Raw genomic sequence first — 18,861 nt, forward strand, 5'->3', positions numbered from 1 at the left:
ATCCTAGTCTGATAGGCAGCAGAGGAAGCCACTTTCCTGCCAAAAGTATCAATCTTTTTACTTTCTTTATCCGGTTGGGTCTCTGCAGAGGCTAGAGGTGTGCCTGCCCCTTTTCTAGTTGTGGTAACAATCAGGGAGTCAGGTTTCAGCTTACCCCTGATGTATAGAGGGTCAGTAGGGGCTAGTCTGAGCACCTTATCGATGCAGGGATTGACCGCTTGAGTGAGGTTAGGCAAGAGGGTTGAATGCGTCTCTGAATAGATTGTAGGAGCGGAATGAATTGTGTTGCAGACTTCTTGTCTCCAAGAATGTCCTCCACAAAGTCCTTATCAACTTGGGCCTCCTGCCTGTCTATGTTGAAATGTTCGGCAGCCTTGAGGAGCAGCTTGTTGTATTGGAGCTGGTTGTTGACAGGAGAGATCTTGGTGTTCTGTGGACTAAATGACGTAGACGCCGTCATCATCATCGTAGAATTGGTCTTGGTCATCCTGGTCCTGATAATACTAGTTCCCTTGATCTCCTTGAGACCCGGGGTCAAGTGAACCTGAGGTGTCTACAAAATATAAGTCCTGAGACCGCTTGTTTGCTTGCTGAGTTGGGGGCTCACACGTGGGAGTCTGTTGAATCCCGTTTGTGCCCTCAGCGTCACTTAGGACACTGACATCACTGGAAGCTCCTACCACATCAATGGAGGCCTCAGCCTGCATGGCATGGGCGGCTTAGCATTTTTTTCTATTAATGTCTTGGAACGAAAGAGCTTGCAAGATTTGCAGTTGTTTTCTCTGTGATTCCGTGGGAGACAGTGGTTACACAGCGTGTGTATGTGGAGGCCCGGTGAGGCCTGTGAAGGCCGTGGTCGGTGTCCGTCGAGGCGATTGTTCAGTCATCGGCGATGGCCTCTTCCGTCAAACTCTGCTGCAGAATATCTTGCGTCAGGCGAGGTTAAAAAAGTAAGAAAGTCTAAGAGAAACTTTTTCTAATCTAAGGCATTAGCCTGAAGAACTCTGCAAAGTAGCGTCTGACTACGATAAAAATCTGAGGTACCTCGACACATGAAGGACCATGGGTACAATAGATGTCAACCTAGGGATAGTATTACTAACATGGCCAATCAATGTCCCTTTTCGAGTTTTGAAAACAAATAACTTAATACTCCACGACAAACACTAGATGTCGGCCTATGCATAGCATGTGATTTATGCAGATTCAAAAGGCTCCGAAATATACATATCCTTTCTTTGTCCCTCACTTGCTCTCTCTGTCTCCAGCACACACTCCAAACATTAGGAGATGTTATTTGTGAAAAATAAGAGGTTAAGTGTTTCTTACTGGACAGAACGTTCTTGAAGACGTCACCTTACCTGCTCATTTTGAACAATCAGAAAATAGTTCTTAGTTCTCGACTAATAAGGGAACAGGACACTAAACGTCCCGTAACCCGTGCATTAATAGTTGTGGACTGTAACCTCAAAATCAAAAAGGAAGTTGGTATATCTCCCTGCAGTCTAAATTTACGAATTTTCACAAGTGCCCCATCCCATTCCAGGGCTAAAATCAGTGGTAAAAGTGTACAAAGAAAAATAATGGAACTGTGACCACAGTGGAGCGGGAGGGGGGTATGGAGGGTGGGAGCATAGTGTAAAATATAACAAGGTATTGTGGCTGGGTGGGGTGACAGCAAAGAGGGTGGAATTGGCAAAAGGAGGCGGTGCCCCTGTAATGATTTTCTTTTTTTCAGTCTGTCAGTGGGAGCATTTATATTTTGCCTAGGGTCACTGATCATAACTCCACTAGAACCCACACTGTAAATTTATCTGAACAAATGCTACTTCTTCAGGCGCCTGGAACTAAAAAGCTTGTTTGGCATGAACAGACTTTGGTAGTTTATTTCAAATCTGGGGTCCCAAGATTGAACATCTCATCTCCTCTTGCCTGACTGTGAGTTTTTGAGTCTGTGATCCTCCAAAGAGCGAAGGTTCCATCCTGGGATAAACTGTATGATACTATCCTAAAAGTAGGGAGGAGAAGCCCCATGGATACATTTGAAAAGGATGCAAAGAATGTTAAACTGAATTCTATACTCTATTGGAATCCACAGCCAGTTCCTATGAACAGCTTAGACATCCAGAAATCAGTCAGGTTTTAGCCACCTGGAGTCTGCGGATATGTATTATTGAAGTACCCCCCCACCAAAGAGTCAAAGTGACTAGTCACTAAGGCACCTACTACAACTTTACACTTGTCGAGAAGCAAGAATGGGCAAATCCTATGTAGCCATCTGATGTTCTCCCTTGTGAACGGCATCTACCTTTAAAAACAATATTTTATTAGCATTTATCCTGAGATAACTTCACAAGTTTTCCAAATATCAGGGGAGATGGAGTGTGTTAGTATTAGCAGGACCCCCTCCATCTTCCCCTCGATAAAGTGGAGCCAGCTAGAGTCCATCCAATCTATGTCATTTAGGCTTCATAAATGCACGGTCAGATTTCAGTTTAACTGCAAGCGCCATAGTATGGTGAAGTAGTATGGTAAAGTGAAACAGTCTTCCGAAAAGGTGAAAATGTTTAAAAAACGAGTGCCACTGTTAACAGTAAAAAATAAAAGTAGAAGAACTCCGCTCCCAGGCGTTCCAGAACAAATACATGATCAACACTTAAAACATTTGCATAGACAAATATAGAATGCACATTATAAATGAAAGGACGGGTCTTGATTTAGTGCCATGCTGCAGGCAAAAAAAGACCAAAGGGGAGCAGAGATAAAGCAAACACAGAGATCCCGTCATTCACGTGAGCCCTTCAGAAAGAAGTCAGGACAATGGTAGAAAGATGATTGGCTTTGCAGACGAAAAGACAGATGCAATTAATATGGGAATAAAACAGCACACCTCATGGGGTTTGTAAGCCTAAAATGAATCAATGCATTGATGTTAACAACGGATACACGCATCATTTGCAATATACCGCATTATTCAGAATCCTTTTCCTCCAGAAGACCAAACAAAATTGCACTGCAAGTCCAGGTCCAGATTTCCATTGCACACACTTTCAATTACATCGAATGAGAGGGAATCCCATGTGACAATACTAACGTTGATTAGCTTATTCAAGTAAACCGTATCAGTCCTTAGTGGGTTTTCAGGCATATTTTCCTACTATGCCAAATGTGGCACAATGCTAGACTTCATGGTTCAGCATTCGAGTGTGCCATTTACACCAGGGACAGACCATTTCTACCAGTATGTCATTAATATTCAGAACATAAGCACAGTGTACACAGTACAATTGGAACAGAGGAAGAAAACGTGCACATCTGCTCTTAGCCAACATAAATGCAAAATCCAGACCGGTGTGTACCGTTGTCCATTGTTACATAGTATTGTTGCACAGTAGTATTTGCATAATTTAATTGCATAGACAGTGGTTTAAAACAATGTTCTCAACTGAACTCCAGTCATTTCTATTAGAAATTGAAGGACGGGGATTGTGTCTCAAGTATACTGTGATATTTTCTGCAATATGTAGCAGTGTACTGTAGAATATTACGAAACTGTACTATTATTTGTAGTAAGTACTGTAAATGGTGTACACACTGCATTATCTGTACAGCAGTATAGTATATATTAGAGTGCTCTACAATTTTTAAAGCTAAACTGTAGCAATGTCTAGTAACAACTGAAGTGCATGAGTTGTATCTCTAGTACACTGTGATATATTCTGCAGTATATAATTATCTCAAATCATCTACAATTCAGGAGATCCTTAAATACTCTTCTCTTTTAGGCCACAGTGTTTAGCTACGTGTGTTCCCAGCGCCAAGATACCTCTGGGTGAAAGTGTGCTATATAAACTCTGATAGCGTAACATAACCAATATATAGTAGTGCAGAATACTACAAAGTGTATAATTCTTAGCAATTAATACTTTAGTGCATGGTTTCCACACTGTGATCTACGTACAAATGTAAAATATATATTAGGGTGTAGTACAGTTTTTGCAACTAAACTGCCCTACTATTTAGTAGAAACCTTATTTCACGCAGTGATTCCCTAGTAAACTGCACTGTAGTCTGCAGTTTAAGGTAGAGCACAGCAAAGTACTGCAGAAGTGTGCAGCAAATGCTGTAGTTAATACTTCTCAGTGCAGTGTTACTTCATGCAGTGCATACTGTAGTTTCAACAGCAGTCACATCAAATTGCCGCCAGAGCGATAGCTCAGTTCAACACTTTACCCTCTGCAATAGTGCACTGTCATGCGACATGAGCTCAGAAACTCGGTCGAGCAGGCCCAGTCCTTCAGCCTTGCAACATCAATATATTTAGTACTACGTGCGGGTAATAGTAATGACACCAATGAATGCAGCTCTTAGAAACAGATTGGCATGAAGTGCAAAATAAATCATCAATCATCAGTATTACCAGAAAGTGATATTGTGTTGTAAATCCTCTTATTCCACCATTGTTATTCACAGATATTACCGTTTCCAATGAAAGACTGGCAATAAATATCCTAAAGCTGGGCTGAGAGAGTGCTAATTAGTGAATTGAAAAGTGGATGAGGAAGTCTGGATTCTGGTGTGCACCATAACATGGTAAAACCTAAGTATGTGCTACAAATTGAAGTGGGTAATTTAGAGAAATGCATCCCCAAAGAAATATACGTTTGGATTGCATCTGTTTTCTGCATGTAAAATTCCATCGAAATTAATCTAATTTGACATGAGTTGCTTGCCGAATTAAGTGACCCTTAATAGGCGTTAAAATGATATAGAGCAACATGTTTCTCATTATATTACGTAAAGTGTCACACTAAAATAGATAGGAAAACTTATAATGAAGTAACTAGAGTAGAATGTGAGCTTTTAAATGGTAGTTCCAAGTAACTCTTTTCATAACTTTATTTTGGAGAGAAATCTCTCAATATAGGATGCAAGGGGGTCTTGGATGGTGTGTAGATTGCTATGACGACTATTTGTATAGGTTAGCCATATTTAATTCTGGGTAAACAACTGCTTCTCTGTGCTCCTCACACTCGTAAAAAAAAAATGTTCTGGCAGGGACATCAGTCCACCAAATTGCCAGGGTAGTGCAAATTATACAGCTGATGACATAATGGGAAGTAACATCTCATGACCTTTGACAGGGTGTGTCACTGGATGTATTGTCACGTGAACTTAGACCGTGATGTTATCACTGTTATCACTGGAAAACATATAACTTCTTTTGTTGTCTATGTTTTTCATTCTATGAATTAAATCCACATTGTCAGCTTTCAAATACTTGTACATTCTTAATTTCTAGGCATGTGCTTTCCGTTGCCTTGATCTCTTCATTATGCAAGGGCAGGGGCGTTGCTAGGGGGGGCTAAAGGGGCTATAGCCCCTGATCTTTTGGTTGTAGCCCCGGATAGAATCTCAGGAGCTGCAGCCAAAAGGCTTGCTAGCCCCCAGTCCCAACAGTTCTGACATCAGCTTAGCCCCGGGTCTTTTCCAGACCTAGCAACTCCCCTGTGCAAGGGAGTATACCCCATGCTATGAGAAGAGGCCCATCCAGTCAACTTGGTTTCTTTGCAATCTTGGACTGACACGGACTTTTAGCTTTGAAATTCACTGTAGACATATGGGGAATGTTCTTTGAAAAACATTTCAAGTACTGAGTCACATCATTTTTTTTGGACAACTGCATGTAGCACGTAATGGTCATTTTAGGTATGCTATTGATATACTGTGCTCAAGGTAAAGAGAAAGCAATGATAGGTTCGGGCAGGCCTATCATAATGGCCGCACACCTGAAAAAGAAAGTAAACACAGCTCTTTACATTCCTGACACTGTCTCTGAAACATCGAAGCCAGGGGCCTGAAGGGCAATGCCAGTGGTACCACAAGAGCAGCCATGGCTATCAGCTGCTACCTCTGGCAACCCTGGGATGACGTCAGATTGTACAATGCACGTTTTGTGTCATCCCTATTAAACTGTTCTGCCTCCCTGCCAAACCACAGCCTGATTTCTGCAAGCAATCTCAACTGGACTTCACACAGCATCAGGTACAATGTACTACATATATCTACCCCACTGCTAAATTTAAATTTGGGAGTACGTCTACTCTTACCCTTTGAGAAATGTCCAACAGAAAAAAAAGGTTTATCCCAAGGCTGGTCTCTTTGTCATCACTTAAATAGACATATCATTGCTTAATCACTTCTCCAGTATGTAGAGTTGGATAGATCTAGGTTACAGTGGGTTCATAATCACTCCTGAAATGTATTGCGACATTTAAAAAGGGATGGCGATATGACAACATGGCGACGTGTTAGTCCTTTCTAGATTTGAAAGGAAAGCACTTGATTTAATTCTGTAAACTACATGCCAGGACCCGCAGAACTACTAGCTAGCACCCCAATCGTATTTTCAGGACGTCCCCCCTTCTTGTCATTTTGAAAGAAGTAGATAGGATACAGCAGAATATTAACGCCACCGGGATGAAGCGTTCCCTTTTCGATCGCAGGGCTAATTCAATTTAGCTAATTAATGCTACCGGGATGCAAATCAATTTAAAAGGGCATCGCCTGTAGCACATAGTCACACCCTCGTAGTCGAACACCAAACCAGCACTTCAAATGACAGGGCATGTTACAGCTATCCATTATGAATAGAGCGTCCTCTCTGACCACGGCTCCTCCGTGTATTTTCTTATCTCACCTGCTTCAAGTAGTAAGCAAAACATCTGCGTCATATGTTTTTATGGACGCTCTAAACAAATCCCCTATCATCAGCGTATAATAGTTGCATACATTGATCATAATTAATACGAAATGGGCATACATAGCTCATTCTCTGGATCTCTCCTCGATTCACACGTCGCATGGTCCTTTTTTTCTTCCAGATTTCAGCACTGTGGTCCCGTTTGAAAACTTTCCCTCGAATACTCATGGTGCCGGGTGGCTTGGCAGGGGCGCGAGTGGGTCGTTCAAATCGAACTCTATCATTCACGTTTGGAGCAGCGAGGCTTCAGGCAACTACATTTTACTGGTTGCAGACTTTGAAAGGGAAGTACATCACACGAGAAAAAAAATGATACATCAGAAAGGAAGAGAAAACCAGTAGGTCTGGCCGTGGCTTCCTGTGAGCACATCTATGGTTAAAAAAGCACGCCATCGTGCACATCATAAAACAGGAACTGTTCTACTGAATAAGAGCACGTGTTTCTGCTTTGGTATTACATAGGCAGAGTCGTCTGTATGGCGCATGCAGAAATGTAAAAACAATAAACGTTACATGTTAATACTTAACAAGGAAACAATGTTAACATGTTGGCCGTAACTAAATCAATTACGGTATTAAAAAAAGTAAGGAGGGTAGAAGTTACAGAAGACAAGAAAACATATCAGAGAATTCGAAATGCAACTGCATTAGGAAATGAAAGCATTTTGAGGATGTCTATGTAGCCCTGTCGCCTACTCATAGTGTGCAACCTCAAAGGACATGCACAATTAGACTCACAGGATGAGGCACAGAGAGCAAGCAAAAAGAACCTCCTGCAAAGGATGACAGCAGCAGAGAGGAGGGGAAATGCACAGCGCAGAAGTAGACTTTAGGGCAGTTTTGTAGCCAATTTGGTGGCCAGCGCGAAACAGTAGAATGCACCCCACCGCACCCACCTGCATATGTCAATCCCAAATTGCACCTCTGTGTCCCCAACACAAGCTCTCAATATCAATACACACTACTCTGCTATTGAAAATGGTTCCATTACACTGTAATTCAAGTATTTTACAGAAGAAATGAGATATATTTATTTTGACACGTTTAAAAAGAATAAAGTCAACTTAAAATAATACAGTTTCCGACTTTACACCAAATAAAAATCACTACAATATTGTGAACTCGCCACAAATCAACCAGCAATCCGAATTTTCCCTGACTGTAAGAATCTCGCTACTTGTTCTCACGCAAGAATTCAAGTGGCCTCATGAGGGGTAAAAATGCAGTGGTAACAGCGCTGCTGCCACATTACCACTTTGCCCAATCCGGAGTTTGGCCAGAAAGTTGATTTACCTCCAGCTTGAGCTAGTGGTTAATCTTGCCACTTTCCACCTATTTGCGGTGCAATTAATTCCCACCCCCCCTCCCCGCAAATCAGGATCCTGCGCTAACTGCACCATACCCATTTGTGGCAATGCTATTAGCCTTGGACGGTATCCCAGTGCATTTACTGCCATGTTACTGCCCAAACCCCTGCTGGGGCCCAAAGCAACTTTCACATACATGTGTATTCAGAAAACAGCTTTGTTAAAGGAACCTTATGGTTAAGTTGCACTAATAAAAACCTATGAAATTCAGTGAAAAGACTTAGTTAAGGGGCGTTATGGTTACAAGTAAAACCGTAAAACCCCCAGAAATGTGCCAGTTATGGTAAGCTAAGCAACCATAACTCACGCCACCACCTAAGACTAACACCCAGGACATCAAAGATGACATCGTAAGTCATTTTTCACTGAATTTCATATGTTTTATCAATGCACCCTAATTTGCTACAACTTCCAAATATTATACTTAACCCCAATACAGCAGCATTGTTGGCCTTTCTAGAAAGTGTTACCTTAAAACTGTGCCCTTCCCCACCTTCTAGTATTTTTTTTACACTTCTATGAACTTTCTGCAACTTTTTGCACCTTTTTTTATTTGTCGATGTTTGCGAACGTCCGACGTCATCGCAGACTTTCCGGACAGTGTTGCACGGCGTGATGACATGTTTGCGAACAGGTCCACATGTCACAAACGGGTCTGTGCTTCGCAAATAGTTCAAATACTGTATTTTCAGCTGATCTAGGACATTTCAAGCTGAATATGAACCCTTCCTCAGCTCCTAGACTTATTCTTACTGATTTTCGCTATGTACTAATGACGCAATGCTTTAATGTTATTCCCAGGAAATAAAGAACCTGTATGCTTGCACACAAACCTGCTTAACACACCACGGATCTTCTGATTTTATTTTCTATGTGTATTGTTGCAATGAAAAATGTGATGGTGTATTTATTAGTACAGTTTTAAAATCACGCATGGTGTAGGTTTTGATACCTTTTATTGAACTAACTGAAAAAATTACACAGAGATTGAACAAAGCATTAGCGTTCGAAGTTCCACAGACTTCATCAGACGTTCGAGATGACTTGATTCTAATTTGTATCTGTAAGCATAGTGTTTAGAATGTAATTAAGTGACTTAGCTGCACCCTCGTATGACATTCACACATTTGTATGACAATGATGTTGTCTTGAAAATGTATTAGAGGCATTTTTTACTAGGAACTTGTTTTGTTTTCGTCATTTTTTTCCCCCAAGTTTTGACTTCTCTGCACTTTTCAATTCAGATCATTGTTTTTTTTGTTTACAATTTTCAAGGTGGTGTCTTTTTTCAGGATAACGGCCTCTTCGTTTTGGTTTAAGGTTATAGCATGTCACACTGCTATATTTCATAAAGGAATGTCATGTCTCATTATTAAATCAAAGTGGGTGATTCTTTCTTCGGGTGGATTGCTAAAGGCGTTGATTAAGCGTCACTCCATTCTTTTGTCACTGTGTTGGGGCTGTGCATTGGGGTAAAAGGAAATGCCCTCAATTTTTCAGCGAAAGGAACACACCGCTCACTTACAGACTGGGCCATTCGTAGCTCTTCATATATGCGGGGCTGTTCCGCTTGCCACAAGAGGACCTGTTTACATTAAAGGTGCCGGTCTTTACAGGAAGCACAGCAGACCAGGCAGAGAGGCCAGAGGGTACTCTACCAGCACGAATGAGGGTCGTGTCCATGCGCCTTCAGAAGAGAAAGCCCATAGGCGACACCATTTATTCACTTAGTAGTTCTGGGAAAGGTGTCACAAGTCACACCCAGAGGCAAGGGGTTTATAGTGCAGATAGCTTCATGGTCACAGGGAGCCTGTCATGCCTGCCTATGCTTTCCCCACAATAGAGTCATTTGCGCATTTCATTCTTTTTCATTGCTGTACATACTTGGCTCCATGAGATAAAAGAGAAAGAGAAATTGCCTGTGAATTGGCGATAGAGGGCTTTATTTCTAGTTTGGTGGTAATTCTGCTCCCACCTACCTTGTTTGCCATCACTACCAGTCAGTCCGGTGGACTTACCACTAGATTATGAGTATGGCAATATTGGTGTTAGTCCGCATTTTTAGAGTCCAGCAGACTCCATTTGGATTTTAAAGAATTTACAATGAGAAGAAATGTCACTGTGGTAAATCCTTCAATATTTGGTGATGAAGTGTACGAGTTAATTTTGGCAATATACTGGGAGGTGGGAATCCGCCATTTATTTATTTAGCATTTGTTAGGCGCCTATACAACACAATGGTGTTTCCAGGTGCCACAAGACAAAGTGGGGAGGGAACAAGGATAGTAAATAACAATGGCAAAACAGTAAGTATACAATCGTGGTCCTACTAGGCCTTGTGAAATTCGGACATGCAAGTGCAGTGAACAGAAGTGCAGGCGCAAGGGAAGGAAGGGGAGGAGTAAAGTATGGGCAAGTGGTGGTGGGAGCCCGGGAGGGAAGTGCTAAGGGGTGCCAAGGGAGGAGGCCGCTGGCTAAGTGCTAAGGTGGAGGAATCCCAAGGGTGAGATGCACAGTCTCCAGGCAGGGGGCCCACAAGGGCATTGCTAAGGGGGTGAGCGGGCTGGTGTTGACTGGGCAGAGGGCCTGGTAACCTGTGTGATTCACGAAGGACCAGTCCACTAGTCTCAGCGGCAGTGGGGTGATTAGCAGGGTAGAGAAAGAAGGAAGAAGGTAGAGAAAAGCAAGGTTTTGAGAAGAGTCTGGAATTTAAGGAGGTCTGGCTCAAGTCTGAGAGGGGCAGGGAGGCTGTTCCAAAGAGATGCACTAGCCGAAGAGAGAGACCTGCCCCCCACTCTCTTTTTGAAGAGGCGTTTGACAAGCAGAGAGTTGGAGTTAGAGGAGCAGAGGGCTCTAGCAGGGAAGTATTTAGGGAGAGAAAGTTGGAGATAGCGTGACCCAGGCCCCAGAAAGCCTTGCGAGTGATGCAGAGGCTCTTGAATTTGATCTTTGTGGCCATCGGGAGCCAGTGGAGAGATTTTAGGGCTGGAGAGATACAGTTCCTGGGCTTGAGGACAAGGATCATTTTACCTCCAAAGTCAGAACTCTGGTATGTGATAAAACTAATGGTAATTCTGTTACTGCCCAAAAGAGTAGTGGGAATAAAATGACCAACAAGCTCGCAATGAGGACCATATTATGCCAATAATCAAGATGGAAGCTGTCCAAATGCGGAAACTGGACAATCAGGTAAACAAAACAAAGGCCTATCCATTTCTGGATCAATTCCTATATTAGTTCCCAAATGTAAAGAGAAATATTTTTAACAATGCAGGGACATTTTAATTAACAAATAAAACCGGTCAGTTTCAAATATATTTATTCACGCAGTACAGCTACTTAAAATATTGGAAGCTGCTATGACCAAAGGAATCCAACACCACCTAAATGCACATTATTAATGTCATTTTGTATCCAATTGCATATAATAGTAAAATGAATAAACATATAGTGTACAAATCAGTATCTGGACAATGTGAATACATTCCAACATGGTCACCATGGTTCCAGAAGTTACTTTCACTTTTCTCTTTGGCAGAGCAGCATGATAAGCACAAAAGAAAGTGAGTGTGCAGCCAGCGATAGGAGGCTGATCGTATCGGGGAAAATGGCACATAGAGTTTCAGCCAAGAATTTACATTTTGAAGACACATACTGTATTGTGTTTAAAGACTATATAACTATAAATGTGTTTAGTCTCATGCTACATTATTAAACACTTTGAGTAAAACCAACATATCAATGAGTACAAAAACCTAGAAAAACTAATAATTTTCTTCCATCTCTTCACACTGACATGTTTCAATTAACTCTTGGAACATCCTCAGTGGGATACATGTTAAAAGTGATAGGGTGAATACCTAAAATTTATATTTATTTAACATTTGTATTGCGCGCCAAGCCCTGAGGCATCGGGGTGCTGGCTACATGGATAGCATGTGGAGCAAGAGGGTTACAGAGATGCAAAATTACAGCAATACAGTTACAGAGATACAGAAGTGTAGAGAGAGATACATACAGAGAAACTGGTACATGAGGAGATATCAATGGGTAGGGAGAAACCTACAAACAAGAAATCCCACAGAGATGATAATGGTATAAAAAGTATGCAATTATATTGTAATGGCAACTATTTAGGCTCAACTTGTTTAGTTCTCTATTCAATTCCTTTTACCAACTATTCGGTAGTCAGAGCCTCAACTCTTAAACAGTGTACCTGTTCTCTAGTTTAGGAGTGAAACTGAAAGGTTACACAACATTGCCTGCTAACGTACAGAACATATTCAGATTGCTTCAATTGGCATAAAAAGAAACAAAAGGGGAACATGCTAATGTAAACAATTCCTCAGTCGAAATATATCACCACCTAAAAACATTAGAATTATTTTAAATTCAACCCTCTAAGTACTTACTTAATCTTCTGAAATATTGTCGGCCTAACGAACTAGCCTGTAACAAAACACCAAAAGTGCCTACTTTCAAAGCAGCATAGCCAACTCAGAGAGTTTTTCAAAGGAATTGTTCTACTTCTTCGGTGAGTTTCTACTTCCATACTAGGCTATTTTCTCTGTGATCCCTTCATAGAAACTCTTGAGAAATTAATGTACGATTTTCAACAACAGCAGAGTATCTGTGAGCAGCACTGTCTCAACCTCCCCTTACTCATCAGCAGATCTTCACTACCATTCATATCCTCGTTGGGAAACGATTCTCTCAACCTTTCACTAGCTCGCTGTTCCAACTGTGGCTCACATTTGCCTGTCAAATGCTGTAATGCCACATTATAGCCTTAATCTACATCCTGGAACCCGTTTTTTGCAGTGCAATATCTTAGAATGGTGTCTTACCCCTTCATGGCTGCATTCTAATCTTTCTTCACTGTTTATAGTGGTTTGCATTGGTATCCCGCAATACTCAGAATATTGATGAAGGTATAACTATGACTATGATTAGGTGATGGTCTTCTTGGGAGCAGATAAAAATAACTGCCATCCAAATTTCTCTGTTTACTACAACTAAAAAACTGCCATGAGGAATGCAAAAAAAAGAGATTTCAAGGAGACACTGGTCAAAGCAGAAAAGACAGAGTGACCAGCATGTAAACATGACCCTACACTTCAATCGAAACGGGCTAAAACCACTGTTGTTGATGCATCCCTATTATTGAGGTAAAATAAAGCATGACCCATCTGGAAGCAGTGAGATTGTCTTGGTAAGATTGTTTGTAGAATTGTTATAACCCATATTTCAGATAACCAGCACAGCACTGCATCTAGGAAAAGACAGCAGGTCTAAGAAAGGGATTGGTTCATTTCTGTCTTTCCTTCTTCACGGTCAGTAATACATAAATGATCAGGAAACATCAATTCAAGTGTTAAAAATGGGATGCAATGCCAATCATATTTGACTGCCCTTGTTGATTATATGTGCTTGGGAAATCTACCAGCTTACAACCATAACGAAAGCAAGTGTATATAGTGCAAGAGGCATGTTGGAAAAGCTAAGCAAATTTGCAAAGCAAAAGATATGCCGCAATCCACCATTGCAGATACCAAGTGTTACTGCAAACCCCAAAATCACACTTTGTTGTACCTTTGTATGGGTGTCATAAAGACCTAATATCGAGGACCACCTCTAAAACCCACTGCCAGAAACGTGTGCTGGTGTTAGCCAGAACCAGGAAGTCGTCACAGCAAGGAGCATGCAGGGGCCGAGGAGAACACTTAGAGGGGACCAGATTCCTGCAGATGTCACAGGCATAGTAGAGCGGTGGGTGTAGAAGCTGCTTGAGCTAGACCCCCCCCAACCGATCATGCCTGGGTGGTGTGGAAGGGGAAGGTGTGTTTGGGACAGTGAACCCCCATGTTGTTACACAAAACCCACCTCCATTAAAGACTGATCCAAATCTGCAGTAAAAAAAGCAGTTTTAATTCTGGTGTGCAGCCTTCCGTGGGCAGATTTTACAAGTATGACCCTCAAGAATGCCAACCTCACACCCCTACTTCACCCTCTAAACAGAAGGCAGATGCTGGTTTTCGGTAGGAGGATGGTGTGTTATTTATATAGCACTTTTGCCTTTTGCCAAAAGGTTTTACATTGAACACATATTTAATGTTAAACATATATATATATATATATATATATATATATATATATATATATCAATGAAAACATGTTGTTAAAGGGACGTTATGGTTAAGTTGCGCTACTAAAAACCTATGAAATTCAGTGAAAAAACTTTGTTAAAGGGACGTTATGGTAAAGTTGCGCTACTAAAAACCTATGAAATTCAGTGAAAAAACTTGGTCAAAGGAACGTTATGGTTCCAAGTAAAACCAAAAAACCCTTGAAATTCGCCAGTTATGGTAAGCTAAGCAACCATAACTCGCGCCACCACCGTGCACTGCTAAGACTAACACCCAGGACATCAACGATGACATCACAAATGTCATTGATGACATCACTGATGACATCACATGTGTATGTACTTTTCATGAACTATGTGTACAAGGGATTCTTATTATAATGTTGCGAAACAAGTGTCAAGGATCATTGCAATAAATATCATACCCTAATTAGTGCATTGAAGGATGCATTGATATAAATAGCATTCTATTATGGGGTTTTATCTAGTATACTAAGCTACTGATACAGAAACATAACATGGTGTGCAGTGTACAAGATGAAGGTATAATATTCGTAATGTTAATATGTTGAATAATGAAATGATAATTGTTTTCTTAATAGATTTTTGTGTACTGTGAAATATGTAATACGTAGCTAATAAAACATTACTATAGACAAAACACAAAGACACAAGAACACATACCAATATGGGTATATACAGGGAAAGTGAAGTTAGCAAAAAAGCACAAGTAATAGCAGAAACAATTCATAACTTAACTGATTATTTTCATGCAAATAAATGATTGCTCTGTTTCAAAGCTGCTATTCACCCTATGTATATGTATCACTTGATGTGATTGGACCCACAGGGAAAGTACAGCCATAAAAAAAAACAACAGAACTATCAGAAAGTGCTCATAAGTCTATTGATTATCTTTATGCACAAAAAGGATTGCTGTCTTTCAAGCTTGTGTCTTCCCGTATGTATATGTTTCATATGATGTGACTGGACTCTAACAGAATTACTGTAAGAACCTACTTGAAGGATACGTCTACAAATAAAATAAAATGTTTAGTTTCTGACTGTTACTGAAGAAAACCATGTGGCCTAGATATGCCAGCAAAAGAAAAAAGAGTGAGCCGGACATGTGATGTCATCAGTGATGTCATCAATGACATTTGTGATGTCATCTTTGATGTCCTGGGTGTTAGTCTTAGCAGTGCACGGTGGTGGCGCGAGTTATGGTTGCTTAGCTTACCATATCTGGCGAATTTCAAGGGTTTTTCGGTTTTACTTGGAACCATAACGTTCCTTTGACAAAGTTTTTTCACTGAATTTCATAGGTTTTTAGCAGCGCAACTTAACCATAACGTCCCTTTAACAAAGTTTTTTCATTGAATTTCATAGGTTTTTATTAGTGCAACTTAACCATAACGTCCCTGTAACATTTTTTTTTTACTAAATTTTAAAGGTTTTTATTAGTACAACGTGACCATAACATCCTTTTCAATAGATGAAGACCACTAACATCTTATGTCCTCAAAGTGGGAATGCCGGGTGGTAAAAAAACCAAAAAGATTTTCCTTCCTACGCCGGGACGCCTGCGGCGTCTCGGTGTAGGAAGGAAAATCTTTTACCAAGATGGCCACCATGGAAAGGGAAGGCGGGGTGTATAAAGAACACAACGGCGCATGAGCGGGGTTGGCGGGGCATAGAGGAGACACATGGGCATGAGCGGGGGTGAGAGGGAACAGGGTACAAACGGGGCATGAGCAGGGGGTGGGGGGGAAAAGGAAGGAAACACAGGGCATGAGCGGTGGTGGGGGGAACACGAGAGAGACACGGGGCATGAGCAGCGGGTGGGGAGGAACATGAGGGAGACACGGGGTATGAGCAGGGGGTGGGGAGGAACACGAGGGAGACAAAAGGGCATGAGCGGGGGGTACAGGGCACATACGGGACATGAGCGGGGGTGGGGAGGAAAGGAGAGAGACAAGGGGCATGAGCAGGGGGTGGGGGGAACACGAGGGAGACACGGAGCATGAGCGGGGGGTGGGGGCTAACACGAGGGAAACACGGGGCATGAGTGGGGGTGGGGGGAACACGAGGGAGACACGGGGCATGAGCAGGGGGTGGGGGGCAACAGGAGACAGACACGGGGCATGAGCAGGGGGTGGGGGGCAACAGGAGACAGACACGGGGCATGGGTGGGAGCAAGAGGAGACAGACACGGGGCATGAGCGGGGGGTGGGCGGAACAGGAGACAGACACGGGGCATGAGCGGGGGGTGGGGGGTACAGAAGACAGCCACGGTGCATGAGCCGGGTAGTGGGGGCAACAGGAGAGAGACATGGGGCATGAGCGGGGGGTGGGAGGCTACAGGAGACAGACATGGGGCATGAGCAGGGGGTGGGGAGCAACAGAAGAGAGACACAGGGCATGAGCGGGGGGGTGGGGGTACAGGAGACAGACACGGGGCATGAGCGGGGGTGGGGGGCAACAGGAGAGAGACACGGGACATGAGCGGGTGGGGGGAAAAGGAGACAGACACGGGGCATGAGCAGGGGGGGCAACAGGAGACAGACATGGGGCATGAGCGGGGTGGTGGGGGGTACAGGAGACAGACACGAGCATGAGCGGGGGTGGGGGGTACAGGAGACAGACACGGGGCATGAGCAGGGGGTGGGGGGCAACAGGAGAGAGACACGGAGCATGAGCGGGGGGTGGGGAGAACAGGAGACAGACACGGGGCAACAGGAGAGACATGGGACATGAGCGGGTGGGGGGAACCGGAGACAGACACGGGGCATGAGCGGGGGGGCAACAGGAGACAGGCACAGGGCATGAGCAGGCAGTGGGGGGTACAGGAGACAGACATGGGGCATGAGCCGGGGGTGGGGGGCAACAGGAGAGAGACACGGGGCATGAGCGTGGGGTGTGGGGAACAGGAGACAGTCACGGGGCATGAGCGGGGGGTGGGGGGAACAGGAGACAGACACGGGGCATGAGCGGGGGGTGGGAGGAACAGGAGAAAGACACGGGGCATGAGCAGGGGGTGGGGAGAACAGGAGACAGACATGGGGCATGAGCGGGGAGTGGGGGAAGGGGAGAGACACACGGGGTGTGAGCGGGGGTGGGGGGAGGGAGAGAGACACACGGGGGGTGGGCGGGGTGGGTGGGAGGTCGAGAGACACACGGGGGGTCGGCGGGGTGGGTGGGAGGCTGAGAGACACACGGGGGGTGGGCGGGGTGGGCGGGAGGGGGGAAGACACGGGGCAAGAGCGGGGGTGGGCGGGAGGGGGAAAGACACGGGGCAAGAGCGGGGGTGGGCGGGAGGGGGAAAGACACGGGGCAAGAGCGGGGGTGGGCGGGAGGGGGAAAGACACGGGGCAAGAGCGGGGGTGGGCGGGAGGGGGAAAGACACGGGGCAAGAGCAGGGGTGGGCGGGAGGGGGAAAGAGACACGGGGCAAGAGCGGGGGTGGGCGGGAGGGTGAAAGAGACACAGGGCAAGAGCGGGGGTGGGCGGGAGGGGGAAAGAGACACGGAGCAAGAGTGGGGGTGGGCGGGAGGGGGAAAGAGACACGGGGCAAGAGCAGGGGGTGGGCGGGAGGGGGAAAGAGACACGGGGCAAGAGCGGGGGTGGGCGGGAGGGGGAAAGAGATACGGGGCACGAGCGGGGGTGGGCGGGAGGGGGAAAGAGACACAGGGCAAGAGCGGGGTGGGCGGGAGGGGGAAAGAGACACGGGCCAAGAGCGGGGGTGGGCGGGAGGGGGAAAGAGACATGGGGCAAGAGCGGGGGTGGGCGGGAGGGGGAAAGAGACACGGGGCAAGAGCGGGAGTTAGGCGGGAGGGGGAAAGAGACACGGGTCAAGAACGGGGGTGGGCGGGAGGGGGAAAGAGACACGGGGCAAGAGCGGGGGTGGGCGGGAGGGGGAAAGAGACACGGGCCAAGAGCGGGGGTGGGCGGGAGGGGGAAAGAGACACGGGCCAAGAGCGGGGGTGGGCCGGAGGGGGAAAGAGACACGGGGCAAGAGCGGGGGTGGGCGGGAGGGGGAAAGAGACACGGGCCAAGAGCGGGGGTGGGCGGGAGGGGGAAAGAGACACGGGCCAAGAGCGGGGGTGGGCGGGAGGGGGAAAGATACACGGGCCAAGAGTGGGGGTGGGCGGGAGGGGGAAAGAGACACGGGCCAAGAGCGGGGGTGGGCGGGAGCGGGAAAGAGACACGGGGCAAGAGCGGGGGTGGGCGGGAGGGGGAAAGAGACACGGGCAAAGAGCGGGGGTGGGCGGGAGGGGGAAAGAGACACGGGCCAAGAGCGGGGGTGGGCGTGAGGGGGAAAGAGACACGGGGCAAGAGCGGGGGTGGGCGGGATTCGGAAAGAGACACGGGCCAAGAGCGGGGGTGGGCGGGAGGGGGAAAGAGACACGGGCCAAGAGCGGGGGTGGGCGGGAGGGGGAAAGAGACACGGGCCAAGAGCGGGGGTGGGCGGGAGGGGGAAAGAGACACGGGCCAAGAGCGGGGGTGGGCGGGAGGGGGAAAGACACACGGGCCAAGAGCGGGAATGGGCGGGATGGGGAAAGAGACACGGGCCAAGAGCGGGGGTGG

General features: G+C 45.2%; 1 protein-coding gene across 5 annotated transcripts in view; it reads right to left on the reverse strand.

The window, feature by feature from the left end:
- DOCK10 (dedicator of cytokinesis 10) overlaps positions 1-18,861 on the reverse strand; it is a 2,208,289-nt gene that overhangs the window by 1,910,072 nt on the left and 279,356 nt on the right. Inside the window, exon 1 of one of the 5 annotated variants that reach the window (XM_069618178.1) lies at positions 6,824-7,030. The exons of the other annotated variants lie outside the window; for them this stretch is intronic. Coding sequence (XP_069474279.1) covers positions 6,824-6,931 — 108 coding nt within the window. The 5' untranslated portion in view covers positions 6,932-7,030. Of the gene's footprint in view, positions 1-6,823; positions 7,031-18,861 lie in introns of those variants that run through there. 5 annotated transcript variants of the gene reach the window in all.

This window comes from Ambystoma mexicanum, chromosome 10 (genome assembly GCF_040938575.1).
Source record: "Ambystoma mexicanum isolate Mex_15411 chromosome 10, UKY_AmexF1_1, whole genome shotgun sequence".
Classification (NCBI taxonomy): domain Eukaryota; kingdom Metazoa; phylum Chordata; class Amphibia; order Caudata; family Ambystomatidae; genus Ambystoma; species Ambystoma mexicanum.